This window comes from Primulina tabacum, chromosome 15, assembly GCF_025594145.1.
Source record: "Primulina tabacum isolate GXHZ01 chromosome 15, ASM2559414v2, whole genome shotgun sequence".
NCBI lineage: Eukaryota > Viridiplantae > Streptophyta > Magnoliopsida > Lamiales > Gesneriaceae > Primulina > Primulina tabacum.
In genome coordinates, this window is record NC_134564.1 from 28444187 (window position 1) to 28464991 (window position 20805).

Sequence of the window (20805 nt, forward strand, 5' to 3'; positions counted from 1 at the left end):
TTGACAACTCTCGATAAATCAATGGTTGTCGAATCGGTCGGGATATATGAGTTGAAGGGACCGTACTGTACGCTAGCCATAATTGAATGGTTCTTGCAGGCACTATCATTTGATACCTAGGGAATCATGTAAGCGATGCTGCTAGGCGTTTAACATGATTGGTTGGGTACTATCGGACTTGAGTTCTGACGTTCTTATTATCAAGGAGTTGATAAGTAAGAATGGGGCAATTGGGGTATGCTCATATAAGGACATGTTTAGTCCGAATCACATGGAGATGTGAACCCACGGCTAGTTGTATCAATGAACCATTGAGGGCCACACAAGTACTAGCTTTCTAGATCCCGTTGAGAAGTAAAAATAGTTCAATGTGTTGAACGGCTTATAAATGAGTTTATAAGCGTTGACAAAAATAGAAGTATGACTTCTATGAGAGAAATGTAATTTTTAATTTATGAATGTGTTCCTAAATTAAAAAATAAGCCAAGTAAATAATGTATTTGAAAATTGTGATTTTCATAAACATTGTTATGGACTAAATTAAATTAATTCAAGTGTTGAATTAATAAAACACTAGTGGGGCTAGTAGAGTCCAAATAATTAAATTAATTCAAGTGTTGAATTAATTAAATAACATTGGGCCTTGTAGAGCCCAATTGGAAATAATTATTTAACTAGTGGGCTTGAGTAAAATCAAGTAAAGTTTAATTGGGCTCAAATATGTTTGAGACAATTTAAATAGTCCATGGGCCTTGTAATAGTTACAAGTCCAAGTCACATTGCATGCTTGGGAGGTGAAGAGTTAGGGAATACTTTTGACTAAAATAATGCATGGCATGCAACCTTTTTGGATCAACTTTTTGCACTACCAAGACAACTCTTCCCTCCCTCATTCTACACCATGTTGGCCGAAATTTTAGGGAATTTTCTCTCCAAGTTTTTCTCTTCTTTTCTTCTTCAAGTGTTGAGGAAGAAATATTCTTCTCCTTGAAAAATCCTCTTAATTTTCTAGTGCAAATTAAGAGGGGATTTACCTAGTTGGTGGTGGGTCCTAATTTTGGAGGTTGGAAGCTTGAAGATTTGTTATCCACTCAAGAGCTAAAGTGTTTACACTTTAGTTGGTGCCATCATCAACCTCAAGAGGTTGATAGGTAACGATTTTCTCAACACCCTATGTATGATATTTGGTGTTTTATTGTATTTGCTACACATAACATGAGGTGGCCGAAATATCTTGATGAAAATCAAAATTTTTAACTTTCAGTTGCGCTTCCGGTCATCGTAACCGATCCCCTTTCATCTTTGTCAGAGTATCCCAGATAACTTTGGCCTGTTTTTATCTCAGAGATACTTGACAATACTTCATCTGCTATAGCCAAGTGCAAATTGGCAACAACATTGTCATTCATCTCATTCCACTTTCCATCATCCGCAATTTCCACCGGTCTATCTCCAATAGCCGCCAAACAATTCTTCTTTCTTAAAACTGCTTGTATCTTTATTTTCCACAGCATAAAATTGTTTCCATTGAACTTTGCTATCTCGTACCTTCCCGCCATTATGTCTACAACAATTTTAGTAGACTGGACAAAATAATTCCGTCTTAAATAAAAATCTCAAAAAATCTTTTCTGATGTGGAAGATCAGTCTAGGCTGCAACCACAGAGCATACTCAGAATTTTAAGAAATTTTAAAACAAGGCTCTGATACCACTTGTTGGTCTCACGTGCGGAATTTGAGATAATAAAACCCGAAAATAAAGAATAAACTGGACACCGAGATTTACGTGGAAAACTCCTAAAAATTATTAGGGTAAAATACCACGGGTAAGATGAAAAGAATTCCACTATAATATTTTGTAGTGTACAACTCACTCACTGTGTTTCCAAAGAGAACACACACTCTCTTAATACAGGAGAACAAAACACCTCACAAATATTATAGAACTAAGCACTCAAATGCTTATAAGATGAGAGAAAACTCGAAGAAGGGATGATTTCAGAATGAATGGGGGAGCTCTATTTATAGAGCCCATTGACCATGTGAATACGCGTATTCATATTTTCTTCGGCTGCAAATTAATACACGTTTTGCTTCTTTTCTTTGACTATTAAATAGTCTGTCATGCCCCACCTATTGCCGACATTTTACACTCCCAAAATTTTGGGTTCTCACATCAAGTGCCCGTCTGAGAGGTTATTTCCAATCATATCTGATGCATGCAAATGTTGAAACACAGAGGTAACAACATCTCAGACGGGCAGACCATTTGAGCACATGTTACTATAGAAAATAACCTCTCTGACGACATACCATTTAGAGCATATATATGCTCATTTCATTATTTTTTAGGACACTTCTTATAGTGAATGTTCTAAAGTTGGTCAAACACAAGGAGCCCGTCGAAGTAAAAGTTACTGCAATCTCTAAGCTATGCAGTTCAGCAAAGTTTAAAAGTCAATTAGCATGGAAAAGACTCATCAGCAGTTTTCGTCTAAGCTTATTCATGGGAATTTTCAAAGCAAACTTTTGAGAATATACTTATAGAGGGCGATCCTCGAAAAACCGACAAACAAATAATCAAATGATCTAGACTTGAAACACATACGAATACGCTTTCCTAAAACTATATTTGTCCCCTTTCAATGTTACTTAAGGAGTATGACAAATAGTTTTTGGGATATGACAAGCCTTTGCAATAATTTCTACAAGTAACAATAGATAATATTTAGGAGCTTGGAAATATGTATTTAGTTTGAATAAAAGATTTCAAATGAGTTGTAATAATCATTTTTTTTAGCTCACAATCACATGCACTATTTGTAGCCACCGAGAAGTCATCTTCAAAAGTCACAATGAATGAGATGTATCTTTTATCAAATATTACTAGTCAATGCACACGATGTTAGATTTAAAAAATAACTGAAAAATAATTTATTTATTATTTTTTTAAAAATAATTAACAATAAAACTGCATGTGGCAACAGTTAATTTCAATGGTCGTGTCATTTATAGATAATGATTTGAAACTAACATTTTCAACGGCTAAGACCTTTAAATTTCAAAATGAAATCAAGAGTTTATATATATAATTATATTGAACAAATTCTAACAATCCCGCACTTGTTCAAAATAATTTAGCATTCAAATCATACTCTGTGTTTATTAATACAGTATGATATCTTTCGATTTGAATCACACCTTAGTAAAAAATCACAAAACAATTGTAAAATTAATGATAGCTTGATTGCTTTGAATCATAATTTCTTATGAATTAATCACACAAACACTCATTTTCACAAGTTCAAATTTCTTGCTCAGTGCTTTAATTTATAGGCCTCGCACTCACCCATTCTCTGAACTTTTCAGAAATCAACTCTCAACTTTCTTTTAAGACAGCACCACCTTTAAGTTCATATAGGAAAGATTCTTCCAGTATCTATGTTACATTGAGATACTTGTTTTTTGAACTGAATCTTATTAAGAACAATTTATGTTCGACCATCTAACTGTAATATCTAGTACCTTTTCATCAAAGATGGGTCACTTATAATAAAATACTGCACACTTTTCACAATCAATAACTTGTTCTTACCCTTTGAACCTTATATTATTCAAATAATAATATTTGGTAGGGTTGCCATTATTGGTAATTTATTTCAATCAAGGAGTTTTAATCTCATTTTCCTCGATGTAGATTTTACTAATAAGAGGCTTAGTAAAATGATCTGCTAGATTTTCACTATATTACACATATGTGAGAAATAATTCCACTTTTAGTTAATTTTCTCACATAAGTATGTCTTAGGCTTATATGCCTAGATTTTCCGTTGTATATCTCATTATACGCCTTTGCAAGAGTGGCTTGACTATCATATAATATTGATATTGAACCAATACTATTTGAAGTCAAAGGTATTTCACACAAAAGATCACATAACCATTCTGCCTCTTTTCCTGCTTCGGCTAATGCAATAAATTCCTAATCCATGGTGGAATATGATATGCAAGTTTGTTTCTTGGATCTCCAAGATATTGCACCTCCTCCAACAGTAAACACACACCTCGAAGTAGATTTATTGTCTCCGACACTCGATATCCAACTAGCATCTGTATTTCTTTCAAATATAGCAGGAAATGTTGAATAGTGCAATCCAAGGTTCTTGGTTTTCCTTAAATAACCAAAAGCACTTCCAATAGCCTTCCAATGATAATTATTTGGATTGTTGGTAAACCTACTCAGTTTACTAACAGCAAAAGCAATGTCCGGCCTTGTGCATTGCAATGCATACATTAGACTACCAATTGCACTTGCATACTCAAGTTGTGTCACTGTCTTTCCATTATTCTTGATTAGTTTGATGCTCAGATCAATTGGAGTACTAGCTTCTTTAATATTCAAATGTTTGACCTTATCAAGCATTTTCTCAATGTAATGTGCTTGATTTAGTTCATAACCCCCACTATTTCTTGTGACTTTAATTCCAAGTATAATATCCGCTAGGCCAAGATCCTTCATTAATTTGAATATGGAAGATAGAAACCTCTATGTTTCAAATATGCCTTTCCGTGTTATTACTTACTATTAACAAATCATCAACATAGAGACAAATAAATATGATTAAATTTTTTCAAAAAATTTATGATAAAGACATTTATCAACAGTATTGTGAACAAAACCATTTGAAATAACATTATTATCAAATTTTGCAAGCCATTTTTTGGGGCTTGCTTCAAGCCATATAAGGATTTAATAATTTGCACACTTTCTTCTCATTTCTTGGTACAACAAAACCTTCAGGTTGTTCCATGTATACCTCCTCATCGAGATCACCACTAAGAAATGTCGTTTTTACATCCATTTGATGTACTATTAAATCATGAATAGAAGCTAATGCAAATAAAATCCTTATGGTTGTAATTCTAGCAACAGAAGCATATGTGTCAAAATAATCGATTTCTTCTTGTTGTTTATACCCTTTAGCTACTAGTCTATCTTTGAATGTTAGAAGTGTTCCATCATTATGATACTTTCTTTTAAACCCACTTACAACCAATAGGCTTAGAACCATAAGGTAAATCAACAAGTTCCCAATTGTGATCTGATAAAATAGAATTCATTTCATCATCTACACCATCTTTCCAAAGACTAGTCTCTTGAAGACATAGCTTCTTTATATGTAATAGGATCACTTTCAATTTGTAAGACAATTGGAACTGTTCTCACTATTTCATTTCTACTTCCTTCTACCAAGCAAAGAGATATTAACTGAGAATCAATCTCATTAGGATCTATATATTTTATTTTCCTTGTTCTTTAGTTTTTTCTAGGTTCAAAAGTTTGTTCAATAACCTTAGTAGATTTGTCATTTTGTGATCCATCTACAATCTTCTCTTGATATTTATAGTATGGAACTAATTTAGGACTATCTTCCACAGTGAGTGAATCCTCAAAAAATTCAACATCCCTTGATTGTCACGCTCCAGGGACGGGGGTTGGTTGACACCGGTGTTGCTCTCAAATTTACATTCGAAAACAACAAGCCTCAGAAGTACAAAATTCAGAAACCAGTCTTTTTATTCATAAATACTGAATATCTCAATGTCTGATACAAACTCAAATGTTTTACAGCAGAAATGTAAAACCGAACATAATACTGAGAAAAATAACAGTCTTATTCACCAGCCCCAGAACTGATGATGTTCTTCTTCTTCTAACAATTTTTTCTCGCTCTTATCTGAGATGGATTTGGTGGGTGAGTGATATGGTTGTCACTCAGTAAGCGAGGACTCAGTAAGCGAGGGCGGGAATAACTCCCAGTTTTCGAAATCATTTTCATACAGAAACAGTAATATGAATAATATACAGAAATTCTCATTTTCATAACAGAAATCAGTATTCAGTATTCTGAAATCATTAATCAGTATTCTGAAATCAGTAATTAGTATTCAGTAATCAGTAATCAGAAATTTAACAAGTAAGCACTGAGAACGTTCGTGAATTTCATGGCTAAACTGATATCAGTCCCTATATGTTCTCTCCTCTAAGGGGTGAGGCCAGTAATCAGTAATCAGTAATCAGTAATGTTCAGAATATATATTCCTACCATTAGTTCACTAAGTTTCAGTGCTTAAAAAATCAGAATTCAGAAATACTTAAAACAGAACTTATCAAACCGATTTCAAGATATTTATACATAGCCCACTTACCGTAATTTGCTAGGGTTTCGGTTGAAGTCTACTGAAAATCTGATTGCTCTCGCTACTGGATTTTACAGCTTCGAAAAATGCACTATCTTAGCTCTAATTTCAAGTGTAACTCAAGATTTTGGTAACATCAATTTTAGATATTGAAGGTGCTATTTATAGGCCAAAATATGACTGTTAGTCTTCCAATTAATGACCATAATCTGCCATTAACAGCCTTTATTTCATGTTAAATGCTTCAGTTACAAGTCCTGAGCAGAACCAATAGCTATCTGCTGGAATCTCGCTGCTGAACTCTTCTGCTGCTGGATTCTGTCTGCTGGATTTTGTCTGCTGGAAAATACCATCTTCTAAAATCTAAGTTGCTGCTGGGATTGTTAGCTTCTGCTGAAATTTGCTAGCTGCTGCTACTGCTGTAATTTCAGGTTCTCACGTTGATTTTATTATAACGTTGATTCTAATTCTAGAAGTCTATATGCTTTACTATTTGTAGCATATCCAACAAATGCACACGTAATTCATCTTGGACCTAATTTAGTCCTCCTTGGGTTTGTGTTTTTGCAATAAGCAAGACACCCCCACACCCTTAAGTAACCTATATTTGGTTTTCTTCCTTTCCATATCTCATAAGGAGATATATCATTCCTTTTTAGAGGAGTTCGATTCACAATATAACATGTAGCTAGCAATGCTTCTCCCCATAAAATAAATGGCAATTTTGCATTTAAAATCATAGAATTTATCATCTCTACCAATGTTCGATTCGTTCTTTCCGCCAAACCGTTTTGTTTGGGATTTCGAAGTGCAGAACATTGATGCAAATTTCCATTTTATTCACAAAATAAATTAAATTCATTTGAGAAATATTCACCACCTCTATCACTCCTAAGTATATTAATCTTTTTATTAAGTTGATTTTCTACTAAAGCTTTATATACTTTAAACATGTTAAAGGCTTCATCCTTATGTTTTATTAAGTAAACAAAAGTTAACCTTGAACAATCATCTATGAAAGTAGTAAAATATCTATTTCCTCCTCTTGTTAACATTCCATTTAATTCACAAATATCCGAATGAACAAGATCTAGAGTTTGAGTATTTCTTTCAACATTTTGAAATGGTTTCTCAGTCATCTTATATTTAACACAAATTTCACATTTTAAGGCCACATTTAACCATTCTGTTCATTGTAGATTTTCGTATATGTGCTAATATGCTATGCCATAAAGAAATAGAGTCGATCATGTGTAAGCAGAAGAAATACATTTATTTATTTCGTTGTCACTAGTACAAAATTTGACCATCCCATCACAAGAAAATCCTTTCCCAACAAAGTTATTAGATATTGAAAGAGTCAATTTCCAAGGCTCTTATGCAGCCTTAATCTTTGCCTTGCTAAGTAGTTCACCACTAACTAGATTTCGATTCATGTCCGGAACATGAAGAACATTTGTCAAAGTTATTGTCTTTCCCAAAGTAAAGTTTAAAACTGCCCTTCTTTTACCAACAACTTTGGAACGCCCTTCATTTCCCATTTGAATTTCTTGTCCATCTTCAACCTCTTTACAATTTTTGAACAATGACTTATCATATGCAACATGGACTGTAGCACATGTCACGCCCCGAGACCGGGGTTAGTCGACACCGGCGTTCTTTTACAACCGCACAATTGAAAACAACAAGCTTCGTAGTACAGTATAAATCAAAAATCAGTTTATTACTCATAATCAATCATAGAATTGTCTTTACAACATAGATTCGTAAAATGATAAAAATATGCAGAAGTGTTTACAACTTACATTAAATTTAAACTGATAATCTTGAAAATCACCAGCTCAAAACTAGTCTGACTCTTCTTCTTCGAGCTGTTCCTCAGGCTTATCTGAGAAAGGATTGTAAGGGGTGAGTGATATGGTTGTCACTCAGCAAATGAGGACCTTTCGAGCACAACATAACAATATGCATAAGTTTCGAAACACATACCATGTACAGTGTGACTCATATCACATGCATAACATTAACTAGGACTGAGATTCCTCTACTTTCCATGGTTTACTGATATCAGTCCCTAATTTTTACTCCTCTAAGGGGGCGATGCCATATAGCGGTTACATCCCCACCGCGTAAGGGTCCTATCATATCTTTGAGATTCTCTCCCATATCCAGTCGAATCCTCACAGTGCCCACACACACCATATGATAATCGTATCAAAAATGGAGTAGAAGAAGAATTTGCACTCGACCGAATTTTCGAAAACGAAAAATGCATAACCGAAAAATAAAACTTTAAAACAAATCCACTTACTTTAGACTAGAAGAAAAAAACGTGAAGAATTAGGAAACTATAGAATAATCATGCAATCGACACCTCAAAAACGCAGCAGCACATCTACCGAAAAATCAGCCGCCTTGTAAAATTCCTTGCGCCTTAATGAACTGTTGGATCGGGCTTAAACTTTTACAGTACGTTCATAAGTACGTCAAATAAATTATGAACGGTGGAGATCGGGTTTGAAAGTCTTTTTGACCTGCTTATGGACGACAAACCATAGGTATGCTGTTCACGCCTAAAATATGAGCAGTTTTCTTGCGAATATTATAAACAAAAAACCTAACCGTTGGATTTTTTTAAATTTGGATATGTTGTTCAAAACATATGAAAGCATATTCTGAACAGTGGAGATCGGATTCTGAGCACCTGAGAAAGAGAAATAATTTTCTGAACTTGGACAGAATTTTAATGACTGCAGCAGAATTTTGGAGAACAAAATTTCGAAAATTCTTGGGAGAGATTAGAGAGAATTTTCGAAAATCTTGTATAAATGGTGTGAAATTTGAATGGGAGGGTCTTCCTATTTATAACGGTGAGGATGAAAATTTTACCATAATTCGGTTGATATTCTTCCATAAATTGGAGATGCTCCTTTCATAAATTTCGAGATACTTCTTCCTTAAATATTGATATGCTTCCTTGTAGAGAAAAACTACATTGTATGTAATATTTTCTTCCAATTAGGTGGATGTCCAGCATTAATTTATCTTGTATAATGCATTGGATTTCGAATGTCTTGTATTTATTGGCTTGAAATTTCAAATACCATGTATTATTTAATATTTTCAAATTTATTATTTTTACAATAATACCATAATTCGAAAATAAATTCTTATACATGTCTATATTTCAAAATTGCACTCCCAAAATTTTGAGTTCTCACAGCACATGTGTCATACCACCAACCTAGAACTTTTCCTTGAACAACATCAACATGACTTATAGTTGCCACAATGTTGTCCATTTCCACAAACAAAGCATGATCCTTTGGACATCCTTTTGAATTTATCTATGGATTTTTTCGGACCAAATGGATTTCTTTTCCTTTTATTGTTATTGTCGAATTTTGTAGGCTGATTTATGATGTTGGCTTTAGATGTGTCTTCATGTGAATTTTCATTCTCATCTCTCGTCATAGATTCTTGCTCAATATGCAAATACTTTTGTATTTGTTCCAAGGAAAAATTTTCAGAACTATGAAGAATCTTTTTTCGGTAACTTTTCCACGTAGATGGAAATTTTTCAATGATTGCACCCACTTGAAAGGATTCCGGTAACTCGATCTTGACAGCCCTCATTTTGTTAACAATAACTTGCAATTCATGTACTTGAGGCAACAATGGTTTATCATCAAGAAATTTGTAAAAAGCTAGTTTAGTCTGAACTTAATACTATAAAAAATGAAACTCGTATTCTACTCAACTAAATGAAAAAATAGTATACAAATTGTTCTCGAATACAATAAATTACAATGAATTCTCTTAACACTTAATGATCCTCAATGATCAGGTACAATTATTTGTAAAGTATGCTCGACTGACTGAATTTAGATTAAATACTTGAGTGCTTGAACATGTGTGAAAGTTGTAGAGCTTTACTCAATTGAATTTCTTCTCTATTTGTAGACTCTGAGTCAAACGGTCTCGAGTTTCAAAAAGGATCCGTTCCAAATAAAAATGTTTGTTGGCTTGTCTTTTATCTACTTCAACATTATCTGACAATTGTACGCTAATGCGGTTAGTTTTGTACATAAAAACTTATCCAATCATCATTTTAGCTTCTCTAGACGTAAATCGATTGAGAATGTATGTTAATTTCCTCGACTGATTTACTTAAGTTTAGCATAGTTCAGTTTTGCTTTATGATTTGTTTAACACCTATACCTAAATTGATCCAACATAGAGAAATGTCCGGAGCTAACAAAAGATGACCCAATCTTTCCGACCAAGTAGCACAAAATCCACAATTATGAAAATTGTTCAAAACGATTGTATAATTTATAAGTTGTTTTTAAAAAGTTCTGTCGTCTTAATTTCAAAATGTTTTATTATGTTCAAACATATTTTTGTGTACTATATCATAAAGATTGATTATTGGGTAGCAATAAGTATTATTAAAATAATATGTATTATTTCTAGCATTATTTTAATTTTATTTATTATTTTATAATTAGTTAGTATTAATTACTAATAACATTTTATGTTAACACCACCATTATAACAACAATAATAATCCTATGATCATTATTACAATTATACTTATAATTATTATTATTGTAGTTACTAATAATAAATATTAATTGTTGCTATTGTCATTATTATATTATTATAAGTAAATTATTTTTTATAATAATAAAACTAATTTTATATATATATATATATATATATATATATAACTATGTTAATATAATATTTAATTTGTATTATTTTCATATATAAATTTTTTAAATAATTATCAAAACAAAAAAGATTTAATAGTAAAGACATTAAAATCTTTAAACTTCATAATCTTTTATCAAAACATCTAAATAGTTTGTTCACTCAGTAATGAAATATTTTTTAATTTCCATAAAAAAATCTCAATTTTTTTTATCTTCTTTCTAAAATAATCTCAATCATTTACTAATTAACAATATTATTTTTAAAGAACAAATATTAATATAATTTTTAAATTATTTAATGTATTTCACCATTTTTAAAATTTATTTTAATTTCTTCTCACGTGTACATTTTTTAGTAATACTTTTTTTCACTGTAGTCGCATTTAAATTGCTTGAATTTTGCTATAAAAAAAAATTTGCTGATATATAAATTTTATATTTTAATTTTTAATAACTTAATTAATTGATGGACTCGCCAAATGCCCAAACACCACAGTAGGTTAAGCCTAATTTTCAATTTTGCGGAGCTCGAATGAAGCGAAGTTCATCGCAGAATCTCGTGAAATTCTTCTCCAGATGGTAGTCATCGCCGGCTGAGTGATTTATATGCTGACGGAGTTCATTTTAAGGTAAAACCTTTTTATTCTCGGAGATCAATGTTTATTCCGAGTTGCAGATTTTGATTTGAACCGAAATCGGTGGAAAAGGAAATAATCTGTAAACCCCGTTATATTTATGTTCTATTGCCTCTCAAGATATGAGTTATTTTTTATCTGTTGTTGAATCTGGTTTTTGGGTTTTAGTATTGTAAGAAAAAATTATTAGTTTGAATTCTGATGGAGGTAGGGCATTAAGCTTGTCATGTTTTTGAGATGTTAGATCACTGATTGGAAGACCGAGCTTTATTTGATGACAATATGTGTCAAGGTTGGGGACTTGAGTATGTTTCTGGTCTCTCGGGAAATGGGAATATGATTTCGGTATCTTAGTGTTCAGAGGTGTGTAATATAATCTCTTTGTTATAAAGATAAATATCATGACATCAAGTGAGTTTTGGAAAGATGTTATGATTTGATCTATGAGACGGGAGAGGGATATAATCTGCCTTTTTATTTATTGCAGAAAAATGATTTTGTATCAAACTCAATATAATGCTTAACTGATCTAAGGTTAAGATGTGGTGCACAGTTGGATTATTGTTATCTTCAGTGAAGTAGGGGTGCCATATTCATAATGGTTATGAAAACACATTGAATGTTAATGTTACTAGATGGTACAGAGACGTGAATAGTTTTAGAATTACCTATGAGTGTGGAGAATACTAGGAAAACTTATTTCCGAAGTTCAGGAAGTCCATTTCTTGTATCTGTAAGCTTTTTTTTTTTTGGAGGATTGGTTTAGTGATTAAAATAACTGTAGACTATCTCATTACAATCGTGATTGTTTTAATTCGCCTGTCTGAGACTTGTACATTTAGGATAGACTTTTGAAACTGGAAAACCTGTGTTGCCAACTTGCCATATAATATCTACTGATTAAATATTTTAATTATTGAAAAGATTGGATGTTGACGTGGGACTATTGTACCTGTGGACTTCCGTAACTCTGATAAGCTTTTGTGGTTCTTCGAATGAATTTTTGTAGAACTTGGGGTATATACATAAAGAAAAAATGAATTTATATAGTGGAAAATGTCTTAATAAATGAGGTCCGGCAAACAAGTACTATGGTAGCAGTGTTGTAAAAATTGTCCTAGGCGCCGGCGGACCGCGCCAAAAAAGTTCTAGTCTGCCAGCCTAGGCGGCCCTGAAAGTTAGTTTTTTTGTGTTATTTTTTTTGGTTTTTTTTTTTTTTGAAAAGTTTTTTGGGCTTTTAATAATTTAAATTAAAAGCCTATTAAAAAATGAAAAATAATATTTTTATATACTCTAAACCAAAATTTAACGAGAAATGTGATTTGTTGGTTTGCCTTAACATACTAAAATTCATCTTATTATGTTGATACTGTTGAATCCGGCTAGCGGCGACTAGTCTCCGTCTGGACCGCCTAGGCGCTGCTTTTGCGCCTGGCAAATTTTAGAACTTTGTCTGGTAGTCTTTGAAAGTAACTGTGGGTAATTTGAGGATACACAAACTCTATAAAATAAAGAAGAGAGAATTTTAGGAATACCCATTGATTTTCAATTTCCAACAGTTTAAATGCATGGTATTTCATTACAGTCATGTTACTTCTACATGTGTAGGAAAAGGAAATTGGTTGCTACATTATCTTGCAGCCATAGTATAATTTAATCAATTTTCCATGTTGGTTCTCTTCTTCCTCTTAAAGATTGTTTTTCCTAGCATGAATCTGATTACTGATTACGGCATATTCTCTAGTACATTTAATGATCTTAGCTTTTTACCTGTGCATGTTGACCTTCTACCCACCTCAGAATGACATACAAAGTTTAGCAATTTATTCGGTGATGTCAATTATCCTGATTCGTTACTAGTGACATTTGTTATGAGTTGGAGAATCACCTTTGCTTTCTTTAGCTTTCCTTACGGGTGTTCAATATGGTTATGACTTTTTCATTGACACTAATTATATGCGTGATTAAGGAGTTTTCAGTTTGTAATTGTAAATTTCTCAGATGCATTAGAAACACCTATACAGAAATTTGAGGTCTTCTGAGTTCTTCTATGTGGACTTAATATTCCAATTGCAGTGTTAAGGTTGAATTTATCAGTATGCACTAAATATTCATCTAGTTAAGTCCAAGAGAGAAGGTGGAAACGAAATGCAGATACTGCCTCAACTATTTGAAGAACAAGTTTTTTCTCTTCTTCTCACTTCTATCTGTTTGTATAAATGCGAGAGAGCTGTTCTGGTACAGGATTATTCCTAATATGGAATTAATTTTTTGGTGTTTTTCATTGTCAACATTTTAAATTTGGATAAAATAGTTTCGGGTCGAAATTGCCTTTAACATTTGAAGAAATGACATGGTTATTATCCTGGATTTTATTCAGATCAATGCATACTGGATATTTAGTTAATCAATTTTCTTAATGCATGTACGATTTTAAGTAGAAAAAGTTAGTTTGCTTTTGTTTTTGGGAGTTTTCAGGTCCCTGGACAATGGTTGCTTCAGAATCTACATGAGTTTTTCTGATTCGTTTTCTCTGTCTTCTGATTTTACTTTGGAGAAAGCCTGTAAAGTTCTTCAAAATGATACTTCGAAATGTCATTTATATGCCTCTGCTAATTATGAGACCCTACTCGTGGATACACATAACAAAAGGGAAAAGCGTAGGAAATGAGGCAGTTCTTTTTCATCTATAGCATATTTCACAATTTATAGAGCACATAATTAACTCTAAGAAGCGTGTCTCTACTAATAAATGATTACCTGGAATCGATAAATAGTAGTATACTTTCCAAGAAAAGGTGACTATCCAAGGGGCTGGTTGAGTGACAACCTTTAAAGGCCAAAACTATGTCAGTGGGTGAGGTTTTTGGAGAGGCCAGTCTTTTGTCAATTCCTAGTGACTATAAACTTTTGCATGCGTTATGAAAAATTTAGAAATTGAAACACCACTGTATTAGTCTTGCTTAATTACGCGTGAATATTCAGCAAAAAATGTAATTAGATTAGCATTTTTGTCTCTTTTCACACCCACGATGTAAAAAAGATAGCAATGATGCAGAATGATGGAGAAATAATGCCATTGGACACCATGGACAATAAAATGAAGTAACAGAGCAATATATATACTGAGAGGGGGTGGTAGCGCTATATGCCCTTGTTTACATGAAAACATATTTTATGTTATGGAGTTGGTATGGGCAATGTTTTCCATCTCTCAGTAAGAATTTCTTGATTACTTTGCACCACAGGTGGTATTTAAATTTATTTAAACTGGTTGATACTCATGTTTCGATTATTTGGTCTGTTAATTTTGACTTTGATGAATACTTCCAGGTAAATTACCCGAACCTGCTTCGATTATGGGTGAATCATTTACAATTAAGCTAAGCAGTAATTTGGTTAGGAACCTTCTCGATGATGGTGAGAAGTTAAAAAAGAAAACAAAGAAGTCGAAACCAAAGATTCCACCAGAGCCAAAAAATTCCCAACCGAAGCAGCTTTCTATAGATTCGGAGACATTTACAAAACTTCCCTCTGCGGCAGGATGGCCACTTCAGCCTCCTGTGTACCTCCCAACTCTTCCTCCTAAATCTGAAAATGTGGAGTTAGATTCCATCAAGTCTCTCCTTCAGGACAGCCAGAACGTCGTGGAAAGATTGCAGAAACAGGAGGAGAATATGTTACAAGAGGTTACACAAAGAGCTAAGGCTCTCCATGATGAGGAGTTTAAGCTTCCAAATCGCCAGCCAATGCCCTGTTTGAATGAGAAAGATGAATGTTTGAAGTGCTACAAGGAGCATGCCAAGGACCCCCTCAAATGTGCTAATCTGGTTAAAGATTTCGCAGACTGTGCACGAAGAGTTAGGCAACAAGTCAATGCAGCAGAGAACTAGAGATCCTGATTGGCTCATATATTTTGGCCCAAGCTCGTAGGCGGTATAAAATTTACAATAAAGATTTTCTTGGAAGTATGTTGAGTTTCTTGATGTCGGAAACACCTCTTTGCTTTATGGATGCATTTTTTTGGATGGAATCCTTTTTGGGGAAAACATCTGACTTTTGTATGGCCTTCGAATTGAATATTGATGGAATGTTGGGTTTGAGAAAAGGAAAAAAAATGTCGAATAAAAAAAAGATTTTTGGCCTGGTGTGTTGGAATTTCGATTCCTTTTGAGGGGTTGATGCCGAGAGAGAATCGATTTTGGGATAATAATACAGGGATTCTTTATGGTCAATGTACCCCTATTAAGTGAATTAGTGAATCGCGCAAGTTCTTTCGGTTAAAACATTGTGCGACTCCGAAATGAAACTTTTTATGTTGGAATATTTTATGTTCGCAATCCTGATTTTGATGTTAACAAAATTTGTTATCGTGCTTCTAACATATTTACTTAAGTGTGAAGTTATTAACACAAGAAGGAAACTGAAATAGAGTTTAGCCAAATTGAATTTCTAGCGAGGCTTCGGTGTTTTGATAATATTTCTCAGCTGAATGATTCAAATGACAATCCGTCAACTTGACCGATTAGAAAATTCAATTTGAAGCAAGTTGTATTTCACGTCAGTTGGGCAAAATCGGATGTTATCTAGGTCAAACCGTTCGCCAAATGACCAAACTAATTGTTCGAAAACAGCAATCAGTTGATATGAGCAGTTGCGGTATTTTAGTCATATCTCTCAGCTTAGTTATTGGAATTAAACGATTCAGTATGCGTTCGAAAGATAAGACGATGATCAACAAATCATCTTCAGAAGTTAAAGTCTGAATCGAAGCTTAAAATGCTGATAAATTACGATGAAGCTACTGGTTTTGCACAAACTGAAATCAGCAAGCTGATTTCAGCACATCAGAGTGAACCGCTGACCAGTTTCAACCGCTGATCAGTTTTCAACCACTGACCAATTCAACCACTGATCAGTTTTCAACCGCTGAACGACCAGTTTAAGCTCGGGAAAATGTCCAGCAAGGTGAATTTGACCGTTGCAATTTCAGAAACAGCACAAAAACTTTCCAAACGGTCATATTCTTGTGTCTAACGTATATATCATTGTTGGGGCTATAAATACAACATATTGAAGATAAAAAAAAGAGCTGTTTGAAGGGGATTCAAAGCATGGGTAGTTAGCACGAACAAATCTGCTAGTTGAGAGCACAAGCCCTTGTGTGAGGATACATTGGAAATGTATAATGTAAATAATAAATTCCTCACACACGATCACTTACACATATACAAGAGAGTTGAACTTCAAAGTTTAGTTGAGTGAGTCTTCACACAAAGACATTAAATATTGTGTTTGTAGTCTTGGCATAAGAGACGTTAAACATTATGCGGATTGTGAAGTTGCGGCCTACAATCGAGAGTGTGCTAGGAATTTCAATTAGGTAAAAGAGATAAGTTTTAAGTTGAAATAGGTTTATACAAAGTGTTGTATAAATGAAAGTATTCTAGTGGTTCCTTCCCAAGGGAAAGAAGGGGTGAAGTAGGAGTTAATAATCTCCGAACATCCATAAACAAATTCATGTCTATTTATTTATTTTATTTACTTATCATTTCCATTGCTTTTAAAGATATATTGTTGAAGCATTTTATGTGTTCTTCAAATACCAAAATATTGTATACCAAGTGTTTGATAAAATGCTGCAACCAAAATATTTTTACTCATTCAACTTATATATATTTTAAATGCTTTACAAAAATGATTAATCGATTTCTACGAAGAATTATTTTGAGTGTCTTCCGCTTGGTTTGAAAACCAAACTCGATTTAATTCATCGGTGTTCAATATTTCAAGAACCAAGCTATTGTAGCTCAACGATAATCCTCTAATCGATCCTGTCACTTTATGATCATTGTACTCCAAAAATATATTTCAATTGCATCCATGTAAAGCTTATCGGCAATTGCTTTTAAATGAAAGATCCAATTAAAATATTTATTGTATCTGAAAATCGAAGGATTATAAACAGCATTCCTTCAACACGCCCTTCATGAAAGGACTCAAATGGGAATATGTTTTTACACAAAATATTTTTATTTGAATGAAAAACAATTTCAAATAATTATTACAATACAAAACCAATGACAAATTGTAACTATCTTCTTGTGACATATCGAAAAAGCATAAAACTCTTTATAAAGATCTTTTACAACACATATTTTTAAAAAGAGTAGGTATCTTGTGAGATGGTCTCACGAATTTTTATCTGTCAATCCTACCGATATTCACAATAAAAAGTAATAATCTTAGTATAAAAAATAATATTTTTTTATGGATGATCAAAATAAAAGATCCGTCTCACAAAATACGACCTATGAAACCGTCTCACACAAGTTTTTGCCTTATAAAAATATGACACATTTGCTCTATTTCCAAAAGGTTTTACCTCGGATTTTTAAAAACACTCGGTTTTAAAAGATCATTAATTTTCCAGAAGAGATTATATGTTTTTTGGAGTTTCTAGGGGGTGTTAAATGCTATTTGCCCCAAATACTGATAAAAGTGCTTTAGAATCTTGAAAAACCTAACAAAAATTTACTTTTTGATTTCATAAATTTTTTTTTAGGATAAATTGTCGTGAAATCTCCAACATTCTTAAATTTGTTGTTAGTTTCTATGTCAAACAAAGTTTGTTCTCACTCTCTTACAAAACTACAAGAATTATGTCCTTTACAGTGAATAATTGTTGATAAAACCAATGAATAAGATTTCTAAGTAGGATTTTTTAGTTGAAATTGCACTTTATGATTGAGTTTGTGTTTTATCTTTTCTCAATAGCATTCATTTGTGGTTTTTGAGTTCTGGTTGGCGAGAGGCATCTCGTTAAACCCTTACTTAAAAGGATCATTTATGACAAACCGAATGATATCATGAGATTTTTTTATTATGGAATAATTTTATGAAAGTTTACTCTATCGTGTCGATTCTACCGATTTGATGCCCAATATTTAGAGTTCAGTTTTTAGAGTGGATTTGTGTTTCGTCTATTTCAATCATGGAGTGATTATCTGAAAAATTTTGAAGTGCTCTATTATAACGATTTCATGCACAAATTTTATGGTTTAGTTCCTGAATCTAAAAATTAGGGATTATCTAGAAATTCCTTAGAGTACTCCATCTATTATAATGATTTCATACCAAATTTTTCTGGGTTTAGTTCTTGAATCGAAAAATTGTTACATTTTTGGGGATTATTTGGAAATTTCTTAGAGCACTCGATTATAATGATATCATCCCCAATTTTTATATATGGTTTTGTACTTGAATAGAAAAATTGTTTAATTTTGCCGAATTATCTGTAACTTCCTTAGAGTACTTAATTATAACGAGTTCATGCCTAAATTTTAATAGTTTAGTTCTTAAACAGAAAATTTGTAAAATTTTCAGGGATGATCTGGAATTCTAACTTTGCGTTTTGGGTAGCTATAAGTGTAAAAAAACAATTGTTTGTGATTTCAATAGCCAGTAGTTATAGTTTGATGTATATGATTGTGAGTCTTCCGAAAAATGTGCGGAGATTACTCTTGAATTTATGATTTTGCAATACGTAGCTTCACAAAACAATGTATACAAGACTTTGAACAATGATGATGTTCTTAATATGATTTATCTTCGTACATGTATGAAGCTCGTTATCTTAAAATTGATGGTAGAGAGTAAAAAAATCTGTTTCGGCAATCTAAATTTTTTTAGGTAAAATATATTAGATCTCTTATCATTTGTAGTTTTATAAATTTTTATGTTACATCTAGAAGTCTGAAATTGTGCAATTGTTGAAAATGTTGTGGTTATATAATCAATGTTTTAGTATTAAATAATAGTATATTTTCATGGCTGATTAGTAACTTTATGAATCTCGAAAGATTTGAAAACAATTTAGCACAAATGCACATGATATCGTTTATTTGATAATACTGTTCTTATGTATATTCTATAATTTTTATTTTGTATGTTAATTACTTGTTTTATACTTATTTGTTTATTATGCATTGTAATAATTTTATATCCAACTGGTAAGGATTGAGGAGGAGGAAGAACATGGGCCTAAGATTGTAGGGGCAATCCCGAGCTTGGCCCAACTTTTTATTGGATACACTCACACACACATATATATATATATATATATATATATATATATATATTCAAGAGTATACAGAGCTTGAGTATATTTCTTTTTCTTCTCTGTATCTTGACTGTTAAAATAACATACTCCTATAAATTGTGTTTTAAAAAAGATAGTCATTCTTCTGGCTATCTCGCTAAAAGATTCTCCGGATATGACTGATTCTTTGTTTTCTACCAAAGTCATATCCCATTCAATTTTAATTGAATCTCATAAGACTCATTTCCAGAAGTTTAATGAATCATTATTCTCTATTGAGATCGAGTGTGTCCTGCTGCTATTTTCATAGCTGATGTCCAATCATATATGAGATTTTCTTTGTTTTTGAAATCTAATACATCTAGGTTAAGCATAACCTCATAAGGATGTATATGTTCTAAAAAAGATTTCCCATAGGGTGTTTGGTGCAAAAGAATTTGATTCTTCCTTGACCTTGTTCCCGCTGGGTGTGATTCTCCACCAGTATAAAAGTCTGATTGGGATTCTCTCATATTTATATTCTGAGATTCCGCACTTTCTCTTGGTGGTTCCTGCGAAGATGATCAGGTTATGATGGGTTGTTCGCCCCCAGTTGTGTTCATCTTTAGATCTACAATCTTGAGATTTGCAAAAGATTCTGCAAGGTCTTGGAGATCTTCTAGACCAATCTTTTCTAAAGTTGTCATCAGATTGATATCTTTTCTGAGACTGTTTTGATTAGATTGATCATTTTTTATTCTTCAGTTAAATGTTTTGACATCAATTTGGCCTTCCCTTTTTGATGTAATAAGGGTTCAGTACCAAATAATGGTGATAACCTTTTTCTGAAGCCCTCTTACTAGAACTTGGTTGTTGTTCTAGGTTTTGAAGTCTTGTTCGAATATCCTTTAATATTCTAATAATTCTTCCTGGTTTTCAAGGATTTTCTCCACATTTTGCGGTACATAATACAACATATTTCCATAATTTTGTATTGTCTTTTGAATTTCTCCAATATCTCCGGAAAGTTTAGAGGAATCCAGTACTATTTCTCGGAACATGTTATTTTGAATCATAAGTTTACCTTAGAACTCTGATAAGTTCCTCTGTTTTCTTGATATCTAACATTGATTAGATCTTCCTGCTTCGAATATTCCAAAGATTTGGAATA

At 32.7% G+C, this 20805-nt stretch overlaps 1 protein-coding gene across 1 annotated transcript; it reads left to right on the top strand.

Annotated features, from left to right (window-relative positions):
* Positions 1 to 11381: 11381 nt before the first annotated feature.
* LOC142527172 (uncharacterized) lies at positions 11382 to 15618 on the top strand. The gene is made up of 2 exons (XM_075631898.1): positions 11382 to 11548; positions 14888 to 15618. Exon 2 carries the CDS (start codon positions 14914 to 14916, stop codon positions 15445 to 15447), a length of 534 nt encoding a protein of 177 aa, XP_075488013.1. The 5' UTR covers positions 11382 to 11548; positions 14888 to 14913; the 3' UTR covers positions 15448 to 15618.
* The last annotated feature ends 5187 nt before the right edge of the window (positions 15619 to 20805 follow it).

What these genes read in the sequence shown, in the direction of transcription:
- LOC142527172 (XM_075631898.1), top strand. Translation starts at nt 14,914, where the DNA reads ATGGGTGAATCATTTACAATTAAGCTAAGCAGTAATTTGGTTAGGAAC.